At 35.7% G+C, this 22,306-nt stretch overlaps 1 protein-coding gene across 7 annotated transcripts in view; it reads right to left on the bottom strand.

Annotated features, from left to right (window-relative positions):
* Positions 1-22,306, bottom strand: part of MYO6 (myosin VI) — a 143,253-nt gene that overhangs the window by 73,030 nt on the left and 47,917 nt on the right. For all 7 annotated transcript variants that reach the window (XM_042986692.1, XM_042986693.1, XM_042986695.1 and 4 more), the window contains exons 2-4: positions 12,042-12,180; positions 6,926-6,995; positions 2,626-2,699 (exon numbers count right to left, since the gene is read on the bottom strand). In XM_042986692.1, the coding sequence (XP_042842626.1) occupies positions 2,626-2,699; positions 6,926-6,995; positions 12,042-12,158 (261 nt within the window). In that variant the 5' untranslated portion in view covers positions 12,159-12,180. The remainder of the gene's footprint in view (positions 1-2,625; positions 2,700-6,925; positions 6,996-12,041; positions 12,181-22,306) is intronic.

Below are 22,306 nucleotides of genomic sequence, written 5' to 3'. Positions count from 1 at the left end.
ATGCAGAAACCCTGAACTCTCAGATTACTAATCTAAAATTCAGTGAATGCTCTCAAAGATGTTTACTGCAATGGAATAAAAAAATTTTTAATTTTTAAATTTTTAAAATATTTCTGTGGGAGACAAAGGAAAGTTACAGAGATATTAGTAACCAATAAAAATGTTAAATGTGAGTTCTACTCAACTGTAAGGAAGAACAGTGATAATTCTGGTTGATGAGAAATAGAAAAATATCAAATGTAAACTCTTATTTCAAACTGTTTCCTCCTCTTCCATATGTTATAGTAATAATAACTAGATGGTTATTTTGATGGTTTTATAACCAAAAGACATAATTGGCTAAAAAAACATACTAATCATGGCTTCAGTTAACTTTGAAAACACTGGTTTTCCAAACAGAAGCTGATGATGCCAAACAGCCACTAATAGAGGTCATTTGCCTAACTGCATACGTATCTTCGGTTAAGAAAGATCTAAAAAGCTAGGAATAACCCTAAAATACTCCAGAGTGATACAGACATTATACATGAGAAACCAAAACTTAAGTTTCACAAATAGATCATTTTTTCTATCAATCATGCAATTTAGAAAAGACTTATAGGTCAACTAAATGTGAAAAAAAGAAAACTAATTTTCTTGAAAGTATAATTAATATGCATGTAAACCTTCAGTTATTAATGGACAGGTCAGCATGTGCAATACCACACCAACAAAGAAACATTAAAAAACCAATGAAAATCCTATGAGTGTTAAGCTTTTGTATAAACATCCCAAATAAAAATAAAGTATCTCAATTCTTAAAAAGGATAATCATTCTTATAAAAGTAATAAAAATTTTCCAGAGTGCTTGGGTGGCTCAGTTGGTTGAATGTCTAACTTCAGCTCAGGTCATGAACTCACGGTTTGTGAGCTCGTGTCTCTGCTGTCAGCACAGAGCCCGCTTCGGATCCTCTGTCTCCCTCTCTCTCTCTGCCCTTCCCCTACTTACTCTCTCTCTCAAAAATAAATAAAATATTTTAAAATTTTAAAAAAGTAATAAAAATTTTCCAAACTTCTAGAAAAAATATACAATTAAAATTTGCTCAAATAAATATGATTGCTCTACCACCAAGTTATTAATATAAGACATGTACAGACAAAATAGTGACCAGTTCTACTTCAAAGATTAACAAATCTGTTAAAACAAATTTGTTTTGGGGCGCCTGGGTGGCTCAGTTGGTAAAGCGTCTGACTTCAGCTCAGGTCACGATCTTGCGGTCCGTGAGTTCGAGCCTCGCATCGGGCTCTGGGCTGATGGATCAGAGCCTGGAGCCTACTTCCGATTCTGTGTCTCCCTCTCTCTCTGCCCCTCCCCCGTTCATGCTCTGTCTCTGTCTCGAAAATAAATAAACTTTAAAAAAAAATTAAAGAAAAAACAAATTTAACAAATTTTAAAAATGGGCATTATTTTGGTAACTAAAACAGCATTTAGCACACATCAGATACTAAGTATGAGTCTGCCGACTGAGTGAGTTTTGCTTCTAAATATATTTCTAATCACGAATAACCAAAAAATAAAAAAATTAAAAAAAATAACCATATATCAACCCAAATATATTCCCTGACTAGTTGAATTTGAAAAAAAAAAAAATCAAACAAGAAAGTGAGGACTAATATTATATACAATTGAAAGACAGCAAGTAAACTCTTCTAAAAAGACTAGTTCTATTTCCCAGCTGTCACTACTTGGACAGATGGCAAAGACAAAGGTAATTTAGTCAGAATTAAGTGAGTATAATTAGGAGAATTGATAGTGATATAAAAGATTAAGACTGCTATTTGATCTGGGGAGAGTCAAAGAAGCCATGTGTTTTCTTCTTTCAAAAATAATGGAGTCCCATCTTTAGAACAGGAGAACTACAGTGTGGTAATTTATCTCCAGCCAACAAAGGAATTTACAAGTAGGTCATATTAAAATAAAAACCTCATACATACCCAATGAATAATTATAATTAAAACATACCAGTTAAGTATCCATCTGAAAAATGTGGTGTAAACCCTAGCTTATATTAAAAGCATTGTCTTTCGTTTTTTAATATTCTGGTTTTTTAAGGTAAGTCATCTCGGGTTTAATGAAATATTGCAAATATTTCTATGATCAGTGTTTTGATGTTCTTAAGATTTCCTCAGGCACTGCCTTCTACTTTAATGTACATTTCTTTACCATCAAAATTTTTATTTCAACATATATTCTTTATAGTTATCTTAAATTTTTGCAGAATACTGTGAATAGTGAATTAACATATCTATAGACATATACCAAAAATAAGAAATCAAAACCCAAAATAATTAATTTTTTTAAACTAAATTGGACATTTTCAAGTCTGAAAGATGATGCTCTGAATTCATTGTTTCATTCCACAAATATTTATTAAGTGCCTATGATGTATGATGCATGTTCCTAGCCATGGAATTAGAGCAGTAAACTTTTAGAAAAAAATCCTTATCCACATGGAGGTCATACTCTATTCAATAGGCTCAGAACAAGATTTGATCTGTTAGAAAATTTGAAGCTTAACAAAATCAAACAGTAGCATGTAAAACAATTATCCCCACAAAAACCTAAATCATAGGTAAAATACTTACATAAATTCTGTCTTTACTGTATCGAACTTTGATATTATGAAGAAGAGTGGCTTCATTTAAATACATTAGTGAACCTGAAACATAAAATTTGTAAATCTTTAAATATTCGAAAAGTAAAATCAAATTAATACTATATAAATCTGAATCACTTTGACCCAAGCTAAAAATCCACCTACTAGGTTAGATTTAATTCCATCTTTTTAAAACACTGGTACATGTAAACCCCAGAGGCCAATTTAAAATACCTCCAATCTACACATGTGTTACAGTGATATCATTAAACAACATAGTTCCAACCAAGTAAGTACATCTAGCAAATACCAAGTGAGTACACATTAATGAACACTGGTTAAAAAGTTCAGTACAATTCAAGTGGAAAGAAAGTACTACTTCAGATAGCATTGATTTTAATATACTTTCAATACAACAAAGTGAATCCACTAATTAAATCTGATGCTCAGAATTTTACAGAAAAACTACAAAAGATAAAATTTTAGAATGAGTGGGGCCATCAGATCAGTCAGTACTTCACAACTGATATGAAATAAGAGTCCTGCAAAAATGGTATGTGTTAACCCAGGACATGCAACTACTCAACAACACAATCAGGGTAGAAATCTTATTTTTCTGAGATCTGCTCTACTCATATGTCAGAGTATAATATTACATTATATATATATATATACACACACACATATATATACATACATACATATATACACATATACATACAATATTGTTAATGTGCCTTATATGATATGTAACATTAAAATAATATAATGTACTCTGATTTACTCTATTCTCCCAGCCTAATCTACTCTCCCAGCCCTCCAATCACTTGAGTTTCATTTCTCCATTTCTACCACATGCTGGAGTAGACAAAACCACTTTTTCCCAACCACTTTGTTTCTATTATTAGCATTTTCTCTTTTCTCCAATCCATCCAGACTACTCAGCACATGAATCTAACTATGCTAGAAAACTAATTAAAAAGCTCTCTCCTCCTCAAAATATATCAGCGAGATTCCATCAACTACCAAAGTCCATATTCAAGTCTGATATTCAAGTCCTTTATTAAACTTGCATTCAACTGATCTTTTCACATAATTTTCCACAACTCCCTTTACTATGGTCTAACTTGCAGGCAGACTAAACTACTTATCAAACCCAAACATATTCATGCATTGGACTCCACCTCTATATCTCTAGGTGTCAAAAATCTACCTATCCTCTAAGGTCAGTTCAAAAATTATCTCTCAAAGGAAAATTCCCCATTCTTGCTACTGCCACCACCACCACCACTAGAACTACTTTCTTCTTTGTACTTTCTTTATGGTACTTAGCCCAGACTGCCTATATGATGATTATCATTTTGTATATATCTGATTTTGGCTATTAAACCAGATAGATCCTTGAGGGCAGAACTATGCCTGATTAATTTGCTTGTTTACTTAATCCTTCACGGAAGTCGTACTTATACCTACACTGTATATATGCCTAACATAAAATTCAGTACCTAATCAATTCTGTCAAACAAGAGTCTCTTGCTATATCTATCTCAATAAAGACTGCCCATGCTTCTATAGTCATATAATGTAGCCAGTTCACTTTCCCAGGACATGTGTCTTACTGTTTCCTAATGCCACTTAAGGCAGAATAAAACAAGAAGTAAGTTGGTGGGTGAAGCCTCCTTACAGATGAATGGCATCTTTCCCTTGAATTGAGAAAGATGTAGAGGAGTTAGGCAGCAGAGGTGTATCCAATTTAGGTTCTGGTCACCAACCTTTCTATATCCCTGCACTTCTTCCACCTTCGTCCCAGGAGCCTGACTTACATGTCATCTTTTCTTATCGAGGTTCAACCACTCCCCCATCTCTCACCTTCTTCTGAACAACCATTGCGAAATACCATTTACCTTTCCACGTCTTAATGAAAACGGAATAGCCCATGCATTACAATTTAAGAAGAAGATCCTTGTGTCCATTGGCAGATATTTTAGTTGAGTTTCATTAACAGATATTCCTGAAATATCTGGGGATGTGTTGGTGGAAGAAGGTAAAGGAAATGAGAGCAAGCAGTCATTCACATGTCACTACAGGTTTAAATGATTAGCGTTCCCAGGGCAGTGTATTGTGGGAGTAGGAATTATTACTTAAAGGAAGCAGAGAGAATATCATACAACCAAGTTCTAAAATATTAATGGATCAGGGGCGCCTGGGTGGCTCAGTCGGTTAAGCATCCAATGTCAGCTCAGGTCATGATCTCACAGTTCATGGGTTCGAGCCCCGCATCGGGCTGTGTGCTGACAGCTCAAAGCCTGGAGCCTACTTCAGATTCTGTGTCTCCCTCTCTCTCTGCCCCTCCCCTGCTCATGCTCTGTCTCTGTCTCTCAACAATAAATAAATGTTAAAAAAAAAAATTATTATTAATGCATTAGAAATAATTCAAAACCATTTATTATGTTTAGCTACATGTGGATATATAAACAAAAAAAACATTATTATAATATGTGAACAGGATTAATTCATAGTTCTGAATGTCCCAGGAAGTTTTAACAGAACAGAATTCTCTCTTATTTTATATATAGTAGAATCTCATTCTTTCTTTTGCACTTACTTTCTTTTCAGTTTTTGTTGTTGTTGTTGTTGTGATTGCTGTTAAGACAAATTCTCCATCAATTTTGAGAAATTGGGAAAACGGAAATCCAAATTTTTTTTCCTCAATCTCTTACACCAAATAATAACAGCTACCATTTGAGAGACTGATGAAGGTCAGGCACTACACCACGGATTTTAAATATATCATCTCTAAACATGCCACATACACATTATTACTCCCATTTTACAGATGAGATGCTCTAAGAGGAGAGATAAATTGCTCACAGGCACACATCTTTCTAACAGCATAGTCAGAATGTGAACTCAGGCTCTCCCTGAGTCCCTTGTGCCTCCTATTACTCCACTATTCCATGCTGTCCCATCCATACTTGGGACATTAGAGGCTTACTCAAATGTGAACTCTAAAGAAAAATCAACAAGGACAAAATACATTCCTTTCTCTTACCTTTTTTTGTTTTTAAGATTTTATTTTTAAAATACACCCAATGTGAGGTTTGAACCCAAAACCCTAAAATCAAGAATTGCATGCTCTACCAACAGAGCCAATCAGGCACCTCTTACCTGTTTTAAATGGAGAATTGTTTTGTTTTGTTTTTAATGTTTATTTATTTTTGAGAGAGACACAGGGTGCAAGCAGGGGAGGGGCAGAGAGAGAGGGAGATACAGGATCTGAAGCAAGTTCTAGGCTCCAAAGTCAGCACAGAACTCGATGCAGGGCTCAACTCACAAACTGTGAGATCATGACCTGAGCCGAAGTTGGACACTTAACTGACTAAGCCACTCAGGTACCTCGTTAAGTAGACAGTTTTTAATGTCAGATACCAATAATGATACCAAGACAACTGGATATGATTCTTAAATATTTACTGCCAAATAAAAAAATGAAACTGCTTAACCTTGAAAACAAAAGAATAAACATGGCCTGGTTCACTGTATAGTTTTTCCACCAAACATGCTAAGGTAAAATATAATGTCCTAAAATCAATTTTTCAATTAGTACTTATACATTTAAAGAACTTTTTAAGTTAATTTATTTTGAGAGAGAGAGAGAGAGAGAGAGAGAGAGAGCGCGCGCGCACAAGCCGGGGAGGGGCAGAGAGATGGAGAGACAGAATCCCAAGCAGGCTTCACGCCATCAGTGCAGAGTCCGATGCAGGGCTCGAACTGACAAACCGCAAGATCATGACCTGAGCAGAGATCAAGAGTCGGAGGCTCAACCAACTATGCCACTCAGGCTCCTCTTATTATACATTTTTTTAATGTCTGTTTCCTTTAAACAGTGACATTAAATGGGTCCTCTTGACTCAACTTCCAAATTACTGAACCACATATACTACCATAAAAATCATCTGATTCTAGAGGAGGCTCAAAATAACTCTTTCCAAACTGTTAACAAGAGATCTTTAGTTCAGGCTTCATAGTAAATTATTACCATTCCCCACATTTACACAACTGAGATAACACTAAAAGGGCATTCAAGAGACTCTTTCACCATAGTGCAAACGTGAAACAATAATGAATTCAGGACTTTTGAGCTCCTCCATTCACATGAACCTTCATGTCAAAAGGCTACATTTCTTCTGAACCAGTATAGTATACCTAGTAATATAACCACTGGTTTGTTTTTTGGAAGGATAGCTTCCTTTTCTGTGCTAAGAACTATTTTTTAACTTGATACTTACAATTATCTTCCACATCTTTTTTGCTGTCTTCTTCTGCAGGGAACACTTGGTTTATGAGAGCCAAAAATGTCTAACAAAAAAACAAGAGCTCATTAAACTAGCAGCTTATAAACAGTAAGAAAAATAAATGAACTTAATTGGTTGCGTACATTGTAATAATAGCAACAATATGCTCTTCATTAAAATATAATACAAGATCCTTCTATTAAATAAATCACTAACCCAAAAAGAGGATAATAACTTTACTCAAATATTATGCACTTTTATCATGAATATAAAATCAATAATAGAAATCAATAAAAAACATCCTGTCCTCTAATACCCAGAATGAGACAAAATAAGAAATATATTAATATTTTTTTAAAAAAGTTTTTTAAGTTTTATTTCTTTGGAGAGAGCGAGCAGGAGGGGTAGGGGCAGAAAGAAGGGGAGAGAGAGAATCCCAAGCATGATGAGGGGCTCAAACTCACAAGCCATGAGATTACAACCTGAGCCAAAATCAAGAGTCAGACACTTAAACCAACTGACCTACCCAGGTGCCCCTCAGAAGTAACTAAATATTAAATTTACATGGTATGTACTTTAGCAACTTTTTAAAAAATAAAATTTTTAGTGTTTGTATATACAGTGATTTTATTGTAAAAAAAAAAAAAAAAAAAAAAAAAGTAACATCCGGTCAGTCAGATATACCAACAGCACAGACTATTATTTAATTAATGCTATTGTTTGAGTAAAACATATTAGATCCAAATTCCTGTACAGAAATGTGTCAGAAATATAAACAGTATCCAAAACTATGTGGTCCATAAAATTACAGATATCTATGAATGAGTCTGTATTTATTATATCACTTAAATGCTATGGCAGAAACTCTAGAATTAAGATAGTATCTTGCCAGAGAGAATTACACCTAAAGAGAATTAAATTTTATTCATATCATTCTAGCAGTTATTTATAAATTTGTACTTCTCAAACAATTACAATTACTCTTGTGGTTGAAGTTTCCATCCATATCAAATAAAACTCCAAGGAAAAATGTTCAATTATTTTAAAATAATATTTATAGGTCTACATATGTACATATATGCAAGAGTGTAACACAAAGCTACTGCTATAAAGAGTAAAATCCAGGCTGCTGGTAATACCTTAACTGAAAGTCACACCTAAATTAGAAAACTTTTACGTCCTAAAAACTCTGGAAGTTAATTATTTGGAACCCAGTACACATGTTCTTAATGTTGTAAATGTGCAAAGGTTTAGAGGATAGACCACAAAATCAGAACTGATCCATAATGTATTAAGTATATTAATGGTAATATAAAGCAATCCACAATTTATAACAATGATTCTATAGGAAAACACATTAAAAAATAACTGCTAAAGTCACAGACATTAGCATTCTTTCACAGATGTGGAAAATGGGGTAAGGACTCCTCAGACCCAGGTTTGGGTTCTATCTTGTTAGGAGCCACGTGAAACAGAAGAGGTTCCAGAAAGTCAGAAAATGGAGAAGTGGAAGACAACAAAATCCTAAAATGGAAAGGTTAAGAGCAGGAGTGAAAGGCCAGTAATGAGTCCTAAAATATAGTTTCCCTCCCTCCTTCATCCCCCAGTTACCACCAGCCCTCATCTTCTCTCCTTTACTGCCTTCTTTCTCAATAAGAAAGAAAATTTGTTTCATTAAAGCAATTGTTTTCTTTTACAGGGAGGATGCTTTTTCTCCCACAAGGGAAGATCACATAACAAAGCACACACTAATCACCAGCAGTAAACATGTACCACACATCAAACACAGCACATCAAGCTCCAATGACCAAACGGACAAATACGTTTCTGCATTTGAGAAGATTATAGTCTAGTAGGGAGGGACAGAGAAATGTAAACAAACATTTCTGATAAAATATTACAGGCAGCTAAGAATTTTTACCACTCCTCCTAAGAAGTAATCAACAGTAAATTCTACTGCATAGGAGGAGGAGGAAGAGATCGGGCATCTGTGGAAAAAATTCATAAAGGAGGTGACCTCAATCAGAATCTTGAGAAATAAATAGTATTTGCTAAGTAAAAAACTATGGAAAGTGGCATTCCAAGTAAAATGAGTACTGTGAGCAAGGACACTAAGCACCCAAAACCATCTGGTTCATGGTGAGGGCTTGATAAACACTGGAGAGGAAGAATGGAAGAAAAGGAGGAACAGACACACTAGAAATAAGCAGATGGCAGGAGTATGAGGAGGAAATGGTTGGTTGATAAAAGATAAGACTAGCAAAGTAGAGAGAGAAAGAAAATGTAGACCCTTAATAAGCCATATATTGAGGGCTTTAGCTTGAAGTCCGGTCTGCTGCAAATAGGGAACATGAAATCGACTTAGAGGTTCAAGACAGCATTTTTAACAGAATAAAAGATATTAGAAAACATCAGAATGCATCAGTAAGAATGTTCCATTCATGAATATGCATTCACATGCACAATACTACTCCCTGACATATATAATCTCTTTCTTATAAATACACACACATACAACACACATATCAAATGCAATGTAAAATCTATTTCTTACTATTGGTCACAATCAAAAAATTTTAAAAGCCATTACTATCATCAAAGGCATGTTTCCCACTAGAGTCAATCACACCCTCTTCCATTCTTTCTACTATATCAGCAAACAGATCTACTGGACTTGTCCATCACTTTGTGCACTGAATTCCTTAATATTCAAAAGATGATGATCTCTCTACCAGGAATTACCTAAGTAAAAGATTACTTCTCTTATGGATCTTTTTAACTGTATGATTATTATGTCATTTTATAATTTATTAAGACCCTGCTCAGAGAGAAGGGAAAAAAAATCAAAGTTAGAAGCAATCCCTGTGAATTTGTTAACCTCCAAAACATTTTTACGGAAAGAAGCTTCTTCATTTATAGAATAACCTACAGATCCATAAGTTTTCATAACTCCACATTTTAAATCTTAAGTGTTTTTATTGGTTCTCTATATGTACCTGATTAATACTAATAAGGCACAGTTGAAAGCACATAAGATATTTAAAATATGAAAAAGCATATATTCATAAATCAAGTTTCCTCTATGACTGAATTGAATTATTTTGTCACCTGTGGATATAACAAAATATATATAGAATATACTTAGAAAATAATACTTTTCATTTCATTGCAGCCTTTTCATTTACTGTGCGTATGAAATACATTAAACAAAAATGAAAAAAGACTTTGAAGGATAATGAAAGGCTCACTAAATTTCTATCCCTCCCTAAATATACTACTTTGACATACTGATCATTTTGAATTAAACGGCTCTTGAGAAACAGCAGGTGAAAGAATGCCACTGTCACCCTCCTCTTTATCCCTGAAATCAGGACATAAAATTCCTATGTGAAAAGTGACCTCCCTGTACCAGGAAGAAAGAAGAGAAAGGGAATCAAGGCCAAGAGAAATCTATAACTTAGTCATACTAACTCTTATCTTCCTAATTACTTCACCACAATGTACTACTACCCTTAGCCCAAACCCCGTTTGTCTTATCAATTCTTCACAAATTTTTTTGTTTCTTTGTCAAAACGGTATAAAACCTTTCTCCTCTGGTCACTTCTTTGGATCTTCATTCTCTTGTGAAGGCTCCCAAGTACATGGAAAAATGTAATAAAAATGGTATGCTTTTTAACAGTGACTCTGTCTTATGTCAGTTGATTCTTAGGTCCAGCCAGGGACCTGAAAGAGTAGAGGAAAATTTTCCTTCCCCTACAATTTCAAATACATGAAAATAATTGAACTTATTTCTTAACCCTTTCATTCTCTGAACATGTATGGCATTGTAAGTACAAAGAGGTCCTTGGTTAATAAGAGGAAAAACTAGAAACACTTTGTGTTTTCTTGCCTGAGAGCATCTTTAATTGGCCTCCTCTAACATGGCACATTATATATTATGCATTTAGGTTCCTGGGTTGTTTACAGTAACAGAATAGTTTTCTCTGTGAAAAGACCTCATGAGAGATCCACCTTGTTTTTCTAAGGTTCCCAGAAGGATGGCAGTCATATGGCATTAGTTAACCATGTATCAGTAGAATATAAATTATTCACGAACATTCTCAAAGTCTAAAGTAAACAAATGACATCAACAAATTTAATTTAGTAAGAGGTGTTTAACAGTATTTATTAAACTGAAAATTGTTAAGTTCTCCCACAAAGGCAGACCTTACAGTCCCCATGAAGACCAAAGAGACTCCAGATCACTTTTTCCCCAAACTCCCATTTTGTAATACTGTCTAGTCTATGTCTAGGCATAAAAAGAAATAGGGGCGCCTGGGTGGCTCAGTCAATTAAGCATCTGACTTTGGCTCAGGTCATGGTCTCAAGGTTCTCATGGGTTCAAGGCCCATGTCAGGCTCTGTGCTGACAGCTCAGAGCCTGGAGCCTGCTTTGGATTCTGTGTCTCCCTCTCTTTCTGCCCCTTCCCTACTCATGCTCTGACTCTATCTCTCAAAAATAAATAAACATTGGGAAAAAAAACAAAAAAGAAAATAAACAGATGCCATGTGTACAAAATTAAAGTATGCTTTTATGTTTTAAAAACTATCATTATAACAAAAAGCTATCATTATAACACAATAATAATAGATAGGTATGTTTAAGACTTAAGTATCTGTACTTAATAGAATATGCTCTATTAAGTATCTAATCTCATGCTAATAAATTTAAGTAAATAAAAAGCTTAAGAAAATCATCTAGAAGCTAATGCAAAAAGTAAAATTTGGTAAAATAATCCCATTCACTTTTCATACTTTTGTAATATACTGACTACATCACAGACATATTAATAACTTGAGCAATATAAGGAATAAAAATGTTACTGTTCATATTTTATCATATAACTATTTCTTAAAAATGATATGAAAGACTCACTAGATTTGTCTGATTTTATGATAGGATCCCATTTTTCCCCTACGATATAAAACAATAAATAACTCACTAGAAAACTAAGATTCACTTACCAGAAAATTGTTTTCCCTTATACTGAGCTAGGAATATCTATTTCATTAAGAAGGGCCACACCTATAGAAAAAAAAATCAAATTTTGAAATCTTTCTGAGAAACTCACCTTGCCTTTTTGGTTCAAGGGTTCAATGGTTAAGCTGTCAGGGCCAATATCTACAATATTGCCCATTTGAAATCCATCTGTAGGGTGTGGTGCCCAAACGGGCTTTCCATCCTCCATTTTTGAAGGGAGTATCTATTTTCTGTTTGAAAGGAACAAATAAAACAACATGAATAACTTTGGAAATAAAAATAAGTACTTTTTTAGAAAGCTAACATGTGAATTGCAATTCATAGAAACACATGTCTGACCCTATCACAGGTAAACCCCACCCCCTTTCATCTTGTGGCTGCACCCTGACCCTTTTTATCCACCTTTAGATAAGGACCAAGCAGAGGCTACTCAACCCTTAAGTAACACCTGCTCTGCTACTGCCTTCCTTCAATTGTGATTGTAGTGGAGTACTGCACTTTGAGCAGTACAGAAACCGAAACAGCCATAATGTTCACTTATTGCCCCAGGGTAATTTATAACAACACTTCCTTTTACTCGCTGAAGTATTCTGGATAGCACAATAAACAGTTGTCCTAGGAATAGATGTTATTGTGTGGAGTTAGCTAAGAGTTTAACAAAAGTCATTGTAGACCTAAAGGAATAAAAATGAGACGTGTGAAAGATTATCTCCTCTGGGAAAATTTCCCTGACAATCTGAAACTACAAGGATGCCTCACCCATGTTGCCCCCTATGGTATCTTCACGTACCACTCAGCATACTGTTTTTGTTTTTCTTTTTTTACTGAGGTAAAACTTATATACAGTGAAATGTACAAATCCCATGTATACACATTGGTGAGCTTCAACAACTAGATATACCCATCTAACAAACACTGCCATCAATATATAGAACATTTCCATATAGAACTGAAAGTTCCCTTATGCCTCCTCTGGTCAAACCCTAACCCCCATAGGCATCTACTGTTCTGGTTTCTCTCATCACAGATCACTTTTTATCTTTTCTTAAACTTCACATAAATGAAATCTTACCGCTTTTGCATATGGCTTATTTGATTCAACAAAATATTCTTGATAGTCAACCATGTTGTTGTATATACTAGCCCACTGACTGATTATACCACAATTGTTTACCTGTTGTCCTACTGATGGACATTGGGATCGTTTCCAGTTTTTGCCTATTGTGAATTCTAATGTAATTTTTCAAGTGTTCTTCTAAAGCTTCTATGCTTAGCAATCTCATATCTAATATGAGCAATCTCATATCTTTGCAATTCTGTCTTTTGAGAATATGCCAAGGGGTTCATGACATGTAAGACATTTAATTTTAATGAGCTTGGATTCTAGGAGACTAATGGGTAATCACAAATTGGCTACTGAGTGATCCTAGATGTTCTGGTTTCATCATCTCAGTGGGAACTTATTTTTCATTACTTATCTATACTTAAAGAAAAATTGATACATGTGCCATAAACTCTCTTCTTTTGTGGCATTCTCAAATCTGGGATTTCCCCTGTGGATGTTGTCAAGTCTATTTTCTTATGAAAGTCAAGGATGTATAGTATGTAGTTCAATCAAAAAGCTAGTAACAACTGGCATGTTTGCAATGTACTTGTTGGTTAATGTCTTCAATAGTGAGATGTGCTTTTCCCCATGCAGCAAAGGCTACTAGGATTATGGGTATTCCAAATTAAGAAATTAAATGAAGATTCTCCACAGAAGTCAATCAGTAACACTGAGCAGACTTACATTACCACACCTTACATCTACACACTTTACCTAAAGAATCATATGTAGTCCCATGGCTTTAAGTACCATCTTTAGGTGAGTGATGCCCAAATTTATTGCTCTAGCCCAGAACACCAGTGAACTGAGTCCCCAGATTTTATGCGTCTAGTGGACATCTCCTCCTCACAAATATACCTAAAAGATGTAACATGATTATATTATTACTCTGTCCCACCACCCCAGCCTGTTCTTCCTTATCAGTTAAGGCACCAACAACACTCAGTTCCAATCAAACATGGGGTCATCCTCAATTCTTCTAGCTCCTTGCAAATCCATATCACTCCTCTAAACCTATCAAGTCTACCTCCAACAGGTATCTTATTTTTACCCACTTCTCTGTTTCACCTCTGCCATCCTAGTCAAAACCAACATGGCCTTTTACTAGGACTTCTGTAATTAACTTAGCTTCCCACTGCTACTCTTGCCAATGTGCACAGATCACCAGAAATCCAACTGAAAGGTAAATCTGACCATGTCATTCCTGCTCTATCAGGGCATGAACTAGTCCTCTCTGTGTTCCCAAAGCCCAACACAGAGCAGGCAATTTAATACTCACTGAGTGAATGAATGAATTGTTCACACAATTTGGGAAGAGTAAGAAGATATGGTGAACTAGGAAGAGTTGAAAGGTCTTAAAAACCTAAGCTTGAAATTCAGCTCCACCACTGTCTGACTAGCTCTTAAGCAAGTTACTTAATCTCTCTGATCATTATCTTTATCTTTACCCATAAGTGATATCACTTACCTTACAGAATTGCTATGAGGATTAAGTGACATAAAATTGAGATCACCATTCTCATGATACCCAACAGATACTAGTCACACCTCTCCCCTTATTTTCCCCAATATCCATTGTTTGAAGCTACCAGTAAATTTTGCAAAAATGGTCTTGTGACACTTCTAAATACAGAAGGACATTATAGAATAGTCATGAAATATCATTTAGGAATAATCAAGTATCTGGGGGAAAAAAATCACAGCAAAGCAAAATTCCCAAAGTTCAAAAAAGAATGGCAAATTCCTTTGGACAATTCAAATTGCTTTCCTATTTGAACAATTTGCTACAACTTCCCAATTAAGATAACAGATTTAAAGGCACACATGTAATGTTGCCCCTTCATCCAATACCTAAATCTACAGTAAAGTGATTCTTCAAAAAAAAAAAAAAAAAATCAATCCATAAGGATGGGAAAAAACAAAGAGGGGACAACAGCAACAATATTTGGGAAGTTGAAAATCAAATGGCTGAGAGGCAACTGACTCAGGAAACCTGAAAGGACTGAATCTCAAGTCAGGAATAGGGAAAGACGGAAGACAACCCACATTATACCCCTGAATCTCAAAAGACAGAGAACTATACTGCGAAAATACTTCTAGAACCAAGGGTAAAAAGAGGGGGTCTAACATAAGAAAGACTAGGTGAAAGTTGTTTAAGAAAGAGATTTTCTGGGGGCGCCTGGGTGGCTCAGTCGGTTAAGTGTCCAACTTCGGCTCAGGTCATGATCTCACAGTCCGTGAGTTCAAGCCCCGCGTCAGGCTCTGTGCTGACAGCCTGGAGCCTGTTTCAGATTCTGTGCCTCCCTCTCTCTCTCTGACCTTCCCCCGTTCATGCTCTGTCTCGGTCTCAAAAATAAATAAACGTTAAAAATAAATAAAGAAATAAAGAAATAAACAAACAAACAAACAAACAAATAAATACATAAAAAGAGATTTCTGGAGTGTGTAGGTGGCCCAGTCAGTTAAGCATCCAACTCTTGATATCAGCTCAGGTAATAATTTCACAGTTCATGACTTAGAACCACACATCGGGCTCTGCACTGACGGAGCAAAGCCTGCTTGGGACGCTCTTTCTCTGTCCCTCCCCTGCTTGCTCTCTCTTCTCTCTCTCTCTCTCTCAAAATAAATAATAAATAAGTAATTAAAAAAAAAGAAAAAAGAAAGAGATTTCCTAACACCACCAACACGCACATACTTCACATCACTAGGCAAATGCCTCCCCACTCTCCCATCACTACCCCAAGAGAAGCTTAGATGTTATTCTCTGGAAAAGACCAGGTCTCTGGAAAGAGAAATGCCAGAAAGAATTAATGGTGTACATATAAAAATTGCCACTTGCTAACAAAAACCCTCTCCTTGACCAAACTTTAGTTAGGCTCTTCTGAGCCTGCTTTCTGATGAGGCCATGCAACTAGGCCTTCCATGTCTGTACTATCCTTGTTGGGCCTACATCGGCCAGTTTTAGCAAGAATCCTGATAAGCCACTTTGGAGAAATTTCCCCTCCCTTGATATCTGATTAAGTTTTTCATCCCCTACCTTTGATATATAAATCCTTAAACTGCCTTCAAGAATCCCTTATCCTTGTTGTTTTCTCTTACTTTGCGTTCACTGACCCTCTCAATCTGCTCATTGGCTATAATCCCCAGCTGCCTTTTCTGTCCTCCAAGTTGAGCCTGATCTCTCTCCCCTATTTTAACATCCCTTGTTATAAACTGACTGTGTCTGTTATGGACTGAATTTTGTCATTCCCGCCTCAATTCGTATTTTTTAATATGTGAACACTAATTCGTAATATGACTATATCTGGAGATAGGGCTTTTAGGAGGTAATCAGGTTAATGACATTATAAGGGTGAGATCCTGATCCAATAGGACTGGTGGTCTTATAAAAAGAGGAAAAGAGATCTCAGATCCCGCTCCCCAACCAAGGGCCATGTGAGTGCACAGCAAAATGGTGGCCATCTGAAAGCCAGAAAGACAATCCTCACTAGAACCCAACCATGTTGGCATCCTGATCTCAGACTTCCAGCCTCCAGAGCTGTGAAAAAATAAATTTCTATTATATAAGACATCCAATCTATAACATTCTGTTATGGCAGACCAAATAGACTAATACACTCCTACTACAATAATCCTGAATAATCTTGTCATTTTAGCAAGTGTCAACATAATTTTCCTTTAATAGCATAACACTAGAAATGAATATTCACTAGAAGGTATAAAATAGAAAGTTGAGGCAATTTTACAGAAAGCCAAGAAAAAAAGAGATAAAAAGTGGGGGGGGGGGGAGAAGAAAAAGAAGAGATACGAAAATGAAACACGTAAAATTATTAAGCATCAAAATACCAGGAACAACAGACATCCTGCCCACCCCCCTCAAAAAATAGAAGGGAGAAAACTAAAATGTTGAGAGAAAATTCACCAGAACTGAAAGACATGATTTCCTAGCATCTAGCCAAAATGTCCATTAAGTCCTCAATACAATAACTGGGAAAACACACACACACACACACACACACACACACACAAAGACACTATGTCCAATTTCAGACCACCAGAAATAAAGAGAAGATGCTACACACATCTAGAGAAATCAGAGAAAAAAGAAGGGAAAAAACATGGATCATGTCCAAAGGATCATGAATCAAAATGGCTTCAGCAACACTGAAGCAGGAAGTCAACAAAGCAATGCCTATAAAATTCTGAAGGAAAATTATTTCCAACTTAGAGCCCTGTACTTAGGCAAAATACTGGCCCAAACTGGAGCAGTATAACCCAAGAGGCAGCCACATTGAGCACTGTCATCAAAGACATCCACTGACCTTGGACCACATGAAGCTAGCCCAGATTCTTATCTGAACTTGTCTTATTCTAACTCTGTACTGATGATGTACTTGTGCCTGGAGAAACTGTGGACAACTCATACCCTCCCCTATTAAATATCTTCTACTTACTATTCTAATATTCTCTTAGAATAAACCTTTTTTTTAATAAGGTTTCACTTAATTGGGGTGTCTGAGTAGCTCAGTCGGTTAATGATCTGACTCTGATTTCAGCTCAGGTCATGATCTCATGGTTTGTGAGTATGAGCCTCAACTCAGTGGGGAGCCTGCTTGGGATTCTCTCTAGCCTTTTTTCTGCCCCTCCCCCACTTGTACACATGCCCACACATGCTCCCTCTCTCTCTCAAACATAAATAAAGGTTTCACTTAATTGTTTTTAGAATCCTAAATACTTATAACAAATACCTTCAGTAATGAAGTCTTACTTTTCATCCCACAACAGAAGACAAAATTCTTTTAGGCATGTTACTTACTATTTACTCCCAGAAAATCATTCAGAAAAAAAACCCATGCAATCAACATTCATACTTATTAAGGCATGTCTGCTTATGAAGAATACTTAAAAAGACATTGAAAAAAATGTTTTTAAAGACATCCCAATTCCCAGTGCTATTATACTAGAAACCTTAAACACATTAAAGCCTGAATATATATGCATTACCCCTGGAGTTAGGTCAGCAAATTTAAAATTCTTGAAATTCCTTATGTTTTTCGGGAAAAGAATGGAAACGTTCTACAATATGCATCAACCAAAAATTATCTCATTTTTTATACTTAATTGACAACTGAAATTTTTTAAGTAAGCACTATAGTGATCTACAGAAGTACAGCTGACCCTTGAACAACATGGGTTTAAACTGCATGGGTCCACTTACATGTGGATTTTCAATAAATACATTGGAAAATTTTTTGGAGATTTGTAACAATTTGAAAAACCTCACAAACCACATAGCCTAGAAATGTTGAAAAATTAAGAAAAAGGTATATCATGAATGTACACAATATAGATACTAGTCTCATAAAATTTATATATGTATTTGCCTAATTTATCATTTGCTACCATAAAATATATATAAATTTTAAAAGTTGTAATTTATCAAAATTTACACACAGACCATACATGACACCATTCACAGTTGACAGAACCATAAAAAAAAAAAAGATACAGTATTGAATCCAGTATTAGTACTGAATACCTAAAATTCAATTAGTACTAAATACCTAAAATTAACTGTAGTGCACATTGTACTACTGTAATAATTTCATAGCCACCTCCTCTTGCTACTGCAATAAGCTCAAGTGTTGTGAGTACTGGCTTAAAATACCATGTGACAATCATCTCTGAGTGAACAGTTCATCTCTCCAGTATACTGTGCATCACAGTAAAAAGCTATCTCTTGCAGTTCTCACTACCAATAAAGTTTTGGGAGAGTCAAAAGTTATATGCAGGAGTGCCTGGGTGGCTCAGTTGGTTAGGCGTCCAACTTGATTTCAGCCCAGGTCATAATCTCAGTTTCATGAGTTCGAACCCCATGCCAGGCTCTGCGCCGCCCTTGCAGAGTCTGCTTGGGATTCTCTCTCTCTCTCTGCCCCTCCCCTGCTTATGTTCTCTCTGTCTCTCCCAAAATAAATAAATAAAACTTTAAAAAATTATTAAAAAAAAAAAGTTAGGGGCACCTGGGTGCCAACTTCAGCTCAGGTCATGATCTCACAGCTTGTGAGTTGGAGCCCCGTGTCGGGCTCTGTGCTGACACCTTGGAGTCTGGAGCCTGCTTTGGACTGTGTCTCCCTCTCTCTCTTCCCCTCCCCAGCACATACTCTGTCTCTATCTCAAAAATAAATAACCATTAAAAAAAAAAGTTATATGCAGATTTCCAACTGTGGCAGGTGGTCAGCACCCTTAACCCCAAGTTTTTCAAGGGTCAACTGTAATCTGTAGAAGCACTAAGTAATCCACAGAAGGCAATCAGTACCCTTTCAGAGGTTATTAGCTAACTTTTCGTTTATTCTTTGTTTAAAGGTAAGAAGCATATCACCAGAAAGCTCCCTGGGGAGCAAATGTATTAAAGGCTAGAGTGACAAATAATACACATCCATATTCTTCCTTCTTGACAACTCTAGTGATAATCCCAATATAACAATCCTGGGCCATAAACAGAACCGGTAGGCCCATACCACAAACTATGAGTCATCACCTACTCCTTTACATTCAAAGATTACACTTTAAATATAGCCATGATACATAACAGTGCCTTATATTTTACTGTCTGGGGTATTAGGAACTGAGTACTAGCTAAAGGTAATTTACAGTTGTGCTAAAAGAACAAGATATCAAAAAGGAAGAAAGGAGCATTAAACAGAATATGCAGAATCCTTTTAAGTTTGCCTTCTACATTAACTTATTCCATTAATTACTTACTTAGCCTCCTATTATGTACTACATAGTTCCAGGTGCTGGAGCTATAATGGCGAGCAAAAGGACACAATCCGGCCTCATGGTGCTTTTTAATAGGAAAATAACCACCTGAATAAACCAGTAAACAAAACTGGCAAAAATCCCTGCCCTCCAGGATCTTATATCCCAGTTGGGGGTAAGAGGGTGGCATAGATGTATCAAATTTGCCTTTTAAAAAGACTACTCTTTCATCTGGCCAGGCCCTGGGCTTGCTAATGAAAATAATGTTATGTGTACCTTTGGCACACAAGCTTTAAACTGGCAGCTACTCTAATCTGTATCAGTCTATCCTGAAGGCTATTAGCTTCTCAGGTGTGCAGATACTGTGAACACTGAGCACCAGGTAACAGTTGGCCATGGCTGGTGCATTCTGTGTGTACCTAGAACAATCTTTCACTGCCCATATCAGTTCCATTACGAACGTCTGTACAATGAAATTCTCAAAAACATTTCAGTAGGGTTCCCTCTAGTTAGTAAGTTACCTTTGAAAAGGTCTTCCTAGAAAACATTTCCAAGTCAATCTTGTTCTGCTAGTTGTACAAAATACAGGAAATATTTAATTGCTGTAATACTGGATTATGCATCATTAAACATTAGTACTGAAATTTATTGCTATTATCTTGGTTTTATCAACAACAAACATTCATTAACAATGGGGAGAAAAAACCTACCACAAAGTCCGAACTCATGACAAAAAAGTAAGAAATTATCTCAAGATAACAATATCTAAAAACTACTTCAATTTAATTAATATATTCACTCATTTATTTTTTCAATGAATATTTACCAAGCACCTCTTACATGCCAGTCACTGTTACAGGTTTAGATATCGATGAGAAAATAAGAACTCCAACGTTTCTCAATCTACAACATTATAAGAAAGACAAGAAATGTCTAGGTCAGCTATGACACTCTGGTTTTAACAGTAGTAGGTCCAACTGATCCTGTGATCAGTCCTGATGACTGACCATCTTTACCAAAGTTATACTGTAATTCCAAATATAGCCTCAGAAAGCTTAATATACTGATTAATATTTAAAGCTAAGTCTATTACCACTTGATTCCCAGACATAGGTTTAAACACCAAAGGTAACTTCAGCTTAACTAGTATAGCTAAGATTAACTTGCAACAAAAAAAGAGGGTTAAAAAAAATTAAAAGCAGGGGTGCCTGGGTGGCTTGGTCGGTTAAGCATCTGACTTTGGCTCAAGGTCATGATCTCATGGTTCACGGGTTTGAGCCCTGCATTGGCTCTGTGCTGACAGCTCAGAGACTGGAGCCTGATTTGGATTCTGTGTCTCCCTCTCTCTCTGCCCCTCCCCCATTCATGCTCTGTCTCTCTTTCTAAAAAACTAAACATTAAAAAAATTAAAAGCAAATATTGATAAATTCATCATATCATTATTAAATATTTAAAATATTTATAAAATGGTTTGAAAACTGATACCATCTGGCAAATTACTCCAAATGCATATTACTATAATTATGAGAGTTGGTTATATGATTTTCTTTCAGATTTTCAGAGAAGAAATCATAAACTATACTTCAGCTATAAACTCTTACCTAAATTACTATCACAAAACAAATTTGAATTAGCCATAATTTAAACAATATATGTAGATAATCTATACTAAAATAACCTAGCCAAAATGTAGACCATTCTAGAGAAAGCCCTTGTATTCTTCAGAGACTCAATATCTCAGTTTATTTCAGAAGCTCAAAATTTCTCTTACAGATGGTAAAATACCTAAATAGCAAGATATTAATTTATCCCAGGTGATTTAGATTTTTCATACCCCGTGACTAATCTTGTCTATTGTCCAGTGATTACATCCAGAACTTACCTGGTTTTGTACTTAGTGCTAGATTTAAAAGTTATTTCTTAGAAGTTTGTTGGTCTTTCAAAAAGGAGTTTGTAAAAGATTAAAGACTTTAATTCATTTTCTCCACCACAGGATAATGTTGATCTCCTATTAAGTGGTTAATGAAATTTTAACTTGGTCTTCAACCAAAAAGAAAGAAAGGCCTTTTCTTCCTGAAGGATCCTCCTGTGTTTAAAATGGCCCCATTCTGCTCAAATTGAAATATTCTACAGTTTAAATCCCAGGCCTTGACACAATATTACTTAGATTTTTCAGAAACTAACAGATCTATATGTAGGCAAACCACAACCTGGATGGTACACTATTAACCAAGGTAATAAGAAGCCTGAACAATCCTGTCTTTTAAATACATCATTGACACTGTGAGCATCTTAACTCTCCTAAAATGTGCATAACAGAAGTTGATTTTCACCTACAAGCAGCAAGGTCATTTTAAGAGCTGACACTGAATCTGGGACACCTGGGTGGCTCAGCTGGTTAGGCATCTGACTCTTGATTTCAGCTCAGGTCATGGTCTCACATTGGTGGGTTCAGCCACACATCCAACTCTGTGTTGACAGCACAGAACCTG

Source organism: Panthera tigris, chromosome B2 (genome assembly GCF_018350195.1).
Source record: "Panthera tigris isolate Pti1 chromosome B2, P.tigris_Pti1_mat1.1, whole genome shotgun sequence".
Classification (NCBI taxonomy): Eukaryota; Metazoa; Chordata; class Mammalia; order Carnivora; family Felidae; genus Panthera; species Panthera tigris.
Note: the sequence above shows the minus strand (reverse complement) of the source record. Positions and strands in the feature narration are given on the sequence as shown.